Below are 6,000 nucleotides of genomic sequence, written 5' to 3' on the forward strand. Positions count from 1 at the left end.
GTTTTTCATTTTTCCTTTTTTAACAAGTTAAGCAAATAGGAGAAGCATAGGAATAATACTCCAGTTTTATTGAAACATGTTTTATTTAGACTATAGAAGGAATATTTATTGTATCAATTAAAAGAAAGCTCCAAAATAAATTCTCTCCAATATAACACTGTTGATGGTGAGGTGGCGACTTTTTAGCTGCTGCAATTAGCCTATGACAGAAGCACAGTATTGATTGTGGGCTGGAGACCCATCTTGGCAGTTCAGATTATTTACACCTCCGCAGAAGCATTGTACAAAATCACTAATGAACAATAAATCTGCCATGAGCTGCACAGCCACACCTGTTCTTGCAGCAGTAAAACACATTAAAGGTTGAGGTTTAGAAAAGAAACAGATCATTCATGATTATCTATATAAATGATACCAGTATTGTAGGAGTATGTGTTTAAACATTGTATTTCTAAGGTGATTTATAACAGATTTATCATTTATATTTTTAGTATTCTAACAAATGGTGAATGAAAAAATAAATAAAAATAAATGAGTTTATTTTTCATGGTATCTATTACATAAATTGCTTTTATCTCTATAGGAAATGGCTGCATGCCATTACAGAAAAGGAAACATTTGCATTGTGTAAATAGTAAGTCAGCAGTAACGACCTGAATTATTTGTTGTTAGACTTCTTTGATTTTGGAAATGGGATTTGTGCTAGCCTAACTTCTGTTGTGGTATATAGTCAAGTACATGTTTACATTTCCATTTGAAAACTGATTTGTGCTAGCCTAACTTCTGTTGTGGTATATAGTCAAGTACATGTTTACATTTCCATTTGAAAACTGGTTTTTGGCCTGTGGAACAGGTTCTGCAGCTCATAGTTCAAAGAAGAAATCTAAACAGGGGGGAACTTTTTCTTACAAAATGTTAAATGTATTGATTTTAATTCTTTAATTAGCTTATAAGGTGTTACACATCATTGTAACATGTTGAATAAAGTTAGTTTTAGTGATTTTCTTCCCTGCCTTCAACCCTCTCACTGCTTTGAAAGAGCTGCTTAAGTAACAATTCTTCTTCTGCCATTTTGCTACTGTTTTAAAATAAACAAATCTCACTTGCAGGCAATCCAGATGGTTTATGTGCCACATTAAGTATTTCTTTAAAAATGTAATTATTCTTTCATTATTGTTGGTACAAAGGCTTCGAAGTGCCCTTTTCTTCTGTGTGCCGAGTTGCCATGCCCTTCTCAGATACACATCAGGCACTTAATCTCTAATGTACTCTCCTCCTTTGAAGCCTCACACATGTATTTCAGAAGTCAGAGGAAACTTTCTTCTCATTTATCAGTTATTTATTTTATCTTAATTTTTAATCTACTGATAACAGTAATAGTAGAAGTGTGTGTGTGTGTGTATGTGTGTGTGTGTTGTCGTTGTTGTTGTTTCTTGGGGTTTTTAATAATTTGTCAGAGCTTGCTTGAACTCTTTAGATCTCAGACTGTTTACCTCTCATATCACTTAGACAAGCAGCAGTGTCTTGGAAACAAACTGGAGAATAGAGAGAACTCAAAGTAAGACTCTATGTCTATGTATAGCTTAGTGAAGAATCTCAGCATTTTAGTGCCTCCTTCCTTGGCATGACCTTGGGTGTGATGAGTAACTTCCCTGTGCTAGGCAGTGTTCTGTAGAACTGTGGTCAGCATCTTCCCTTTCCTGTCATTTTTCCCAGTGTCCTGTCAGACTCCTCTACTACTTGAAATAATAATTAATTTCCTGACCAAATTAAGAATTTACATGAACTATATTGGATTTCATGTACATCTGTTAAGTGGCTTAATATTTCATTCCCACAACTTTCCACAGCAATTAGAAGTCATTCTCCAGCCAAGCCTGTTTTGATATTTGTCTCATCAAGACGTCAAACTCGACTTACTGCTTTAGAGTTGATAGCTTTTCTGGCTACTGAAGAGGACCCAAAACAGTGGTTGAATATGGATGAACAAGAGGTAAGTTGCTATTTCAGATTCATACTGTACTGTGATAGGAGTTGTGTACTTAATTATATTTAATTTAATTCTATAATAAAAATAACAGGAAAAAAGGAGTACAGTATTGTGCTACGTTTATACAACCTTATTAATATTTGCATACATATCCTCGGGTATTCCAAGTAAAACACTTACTTTGCAGATCTATGATCATTCCCTTTATTTAATATCATAATGATTAATATATTATATTCAACTATGTTTTCAATAGATTTAGTATTTCTTGCCCTTACATAACTTAAAATCAATCTTGTTAGATTAACTTTAGAAAAATGTATAACATGATCCTTGTTTATAGCTTAGTTAGTAAATACTAATCAGTATAGTAAACTTTAAAACTACCTTTACATTTTTAAATAATTACAATTTGTCCCTGTACTGTTTTTTTCACTGTGTACCTATTCCATAGTTTTTTCTTCATATAATTAAATAATCGAGTTTCTTTATTGCACTTTATTCCTTTAGAATTCTATTCTCAGACCGTAGTTGCTGCTTTTCTTATGTTGCTAATTGATTTCTCAAGTACCTATGCTGATTGAAGTGGTCAGCCTTGGTGTAGGAGAGTCCACATTTATTTTAATTGAGTAACACTATGAATAAAAGGTTATCCTCTTTTTAATCTATACCTTGATTTTTGTAGATGAACTTGTTTTCCATATTTATTCATTAGTTTCCTTTTTCTTTTCTGTGGTCTTTTTTATCTTTTTCAGTATATCCTAAAGATTTGTTGAGCCTTATAATTAGGTGGAAATACCTATATGCAACTTCATATTACTAACTGTTCCTACATGTGTGTATGTCAGTATGTATATATGCTAATCTACTCCTTAATTATTTTTGCTTGTCTTTTTATCTTTTACGAATTAAAGGTTTTCATTTCAAATCATATAGTCTGTGTAATATGGTCCTTGTTGTCCCTTCTCTGTTTCATAGATTTAATTCATAATGACTTTCCTTTTTAGTATGTTTCCAGTTTTAAAAATATTTTCTGAGACAGAATTATGATGAAGACTGAAGAAATAGGTTACCTAATTGTTGTATTATCATCTCTCATTCCCCCTCCCATTTCCTCTTTTTGTGGTCATAGCCTGAAGAACAGTGTTTCAAACCCATCAATTTAGTTTGAACAAATTAGAAATTTCTGCCTTTCTGTAGCATGACTAATAAAAACTCTAAGACAGATATAGGGGTTAAAGCTGAAGATCAAAGACGCAGAGCAGTAAACCACTAGAGAGCCCTTTTACCTTTACCAATTCTCATATCGAAGGGGTGATCCTATGTAGAGGTAGCACTATGTCTCAACCAAACCTCAGACTCCACACTCCAGTGAGTTCCTGTCTTTCCCCCTTTATATTCCTCTCTCCGCCCAGCCATATCATTCCTTTTTCCACCTCCCTAGTGCTAGGATTAAAGAAATGTGACTCCCAAACACTGGGATTAAAGGTGTGTGCCACTACTCCCTGAGCTATATGGCTTAGCTTTGCACTCTGATCTTCAGGTAAGCTTTATTTATTAAAATACATAAAAATATAACTACACCTTTCATTTTCTTGTGCCATCTAGAGTTACTGTCTGTTGGATACAATGTATATGCTATCATAAGCTAGTATTTCAAAGTGTTCTAAGTTCCACAGATAATTTAATCTTTAGGATTTCATCATTACTTTCTTAAATTTGTTTATATGTATATACTGTACAGTATAACTTAATGTCTAAATAATTTTATTCTGTGTTAATTAATTGTTGTGTCTAAAGAAAGTGGATATTATTTGGAAAGTATTATATTAAGCAAGGTGACTAAGACTCAGAAAGATAAAAATGCATGTTCTCTCTCCTTTAAGATCCTAGTTTATACTGTCTATACGTATACATTATATGGGAGGAGGTTATGAATATAGGGATAGCCTTTCTAATGAAAGGAGATCTATTTCAAGAAGAGACAAAAGACCTGTTGAGGAAGAAGTGTTTTATGGAAGAGTAAGAGAAGGGAGAACTGACAAATTTTGTTTGAAGATGCCATAGGAAATCTAATACTGTTTGTGTTCATTTATAAGAAATTTCTACAACAGTATCACAATTTAGGAGGCAAATGCTAAAAATACATAAATTACCTATTTATGGTTTAGTATATGAAGAATATAATATCAATTTCATCTTAATTTTATTTCTCTTTTGTTTTGTCCCTAAAAAATGTTCCTAATTGAAACATTTCTTTGAAGTGAGAGTATAAAGTACATACATACCTACTGAAAACACTTTAGGGGGTGTGCTCAAAGTACATTGCTCTGCATTTAGCACATATATGATTCACAATGTTTTAAAATGTGAACCTCATGTGTTCATCCTTGCTAGAGTACACTTCTTTTATTTATTTGTTCTAATTATGATATCTGTGGAAGTCTGTATAGCTCAGCTGTTGTGGAGAATTGTGTTGTTTCAGTTAGCACAAAAATTTATCACTATTGATAAGTGGAATCTATAACATTTGCTTGCATGGTTTGTTTGATTGTTTGCTGGTAAAATTATGACAACTGGTAATTTTTTATTTCTACATGTTTTGTCTCATTCAGTCTGTGTCAATCCAGGAAGGCCTTGCTTCATCACAAAAACATAACAAACAAAAATTTTAAATAAAGTTTTCATTGAGTTTGCATTTAGTTTACTCTGTGTGTGTTCAATTTGAGTATACCAAAACCTACAAAAGTGGGTTTAGCTATGTGATTATACCTAAACCCACATAAGCAGGTGTTTCTGTTATGGTACAGCCAGATAATTAAATTAAATGCCTTAATTAGAGTTTATATTGCTGTGATAAGATACCATAATCGAAAACAACTTGGGAATTTAAGGATTTATTTTATCTTACAACTCAGGCCACAGTCCCATCACTGAGGGGAGTCAGAGTAGGTACTCTAGGCAGGAACTGAACTAGAAGCCAAGAGGAATGCTGCTTACTGACTTGCTTCTTGTGACTTGCTCAGCCTGCTTTCTAATACAATTTAGGACCATCTACCCAGGGATTGAACCATCTGCCCTGGGCTGCCACCCCCTCATATCAACCACTAATCAAGAAAATGCACTACAAACTTGCCTGCAGATAATCTAACGGAGACATTTCTCTATTAAAGTTTCTCTTGTCAGATGTACTCTAGATATATCCTGTGTAAAGGTGGCATAAAACCAACTCTAGATTTGTAATGTCTGTAGAGGATGCATTCTGGGATGCAATGTTAGTGTCCTATGTCATTAATGCTCTTAGTGCAGTATTTAGTGTCTTGTGACAGACACGGGTAACTAGCACTTGGAGAAAGCTGAATAAACATGGTGGTTATCTTGGCAACTGAAGGGGACTCTGTTGCTGACATAGGCAGCCTTCAAATCATTCTGCAGCTGAAGAACTACTTTCTAGATATCTGAGGAAGAGGCAATAGTGAAAGCAAAGCAAAAGATTCAGCGCATCAAGAGATAACTCATGAAAGACTCATGAGTTAAATTTCTTAGCAGAGGCAAAGGAGTAATTTAATATCTTAATCCAGTACTAACTGAAAGGAAAGTGTTAAGATGTAGGAAAACAACTCCAAGTATATCCCTCCTATAAAACTATACTGCAGCTAGAAACCCCAAAGTAGTATCCTTTGGATTTGCCAGTAAGAAGCCTTTTACATGATTTCTAGAGTTTCTGGGAATAAAGCTACTTAGTCACTTGGATTCTCACTGAGAGCATCCACTTCTACTAGCCTCAAACTTTCACCAAGTCTTTGCACTATTCTCTCAGACTTCATGACAAACAGAAAATTTTGACTGCCTGAGTTTTAATCTGTGACATAAATCAGGAAAAGAGGATTTATTTTTGGCTGATGTTATAGGAGTTATAGAAAGTGATACTGGCTGGGCGGTGGTGGCGCACACCTTTAATCCCAGCACTTGGGAGGCAGAGGCAGGCGGATCTCTGTGAGTTCGAGACC

The 6,000-nt window shown here is 34.2% G+C and overlaps 1 protein-coding gene across 1 annotated transcript in view; it reads left to right on the forward strand.

Moving 5' to 3' along the window:
- Positions 1-6,000, forward strand: part of Ascc3 (activating signal cointegrator 1 complex subunit 3) — a 289,294-nt gene that overhangs the window by 184,563 nt on the left and 98,731 nt on the right. The window contains exon 30 of the mRNA XM_050120173.1: positions 1,851-1,993. Coding sequence (XP_049976130.1) covers positions 1,851-1,993 — 143 coding nt within the window. The remainder of the gene's footprint in view (positions 1-1,850; positions 1,994-6,000) is intronic.

This window comes from Alexandromys fortis, unplaced genomic scaffold (genome assembly GCF_014885135.2).
Source record: "Alexandromys fortis isolate MF-2015 unplaced genomic scaffold, M_Fortis_MF-2015_v1.1 scaffold_141, whole genome shotgun sequence".
Lineage (NCBI taxonomy): Eukaryota > Metazoa > Chordata > Mammalia > Rodentia > Cricetidae > Alexandromys > Alexandromys fortis.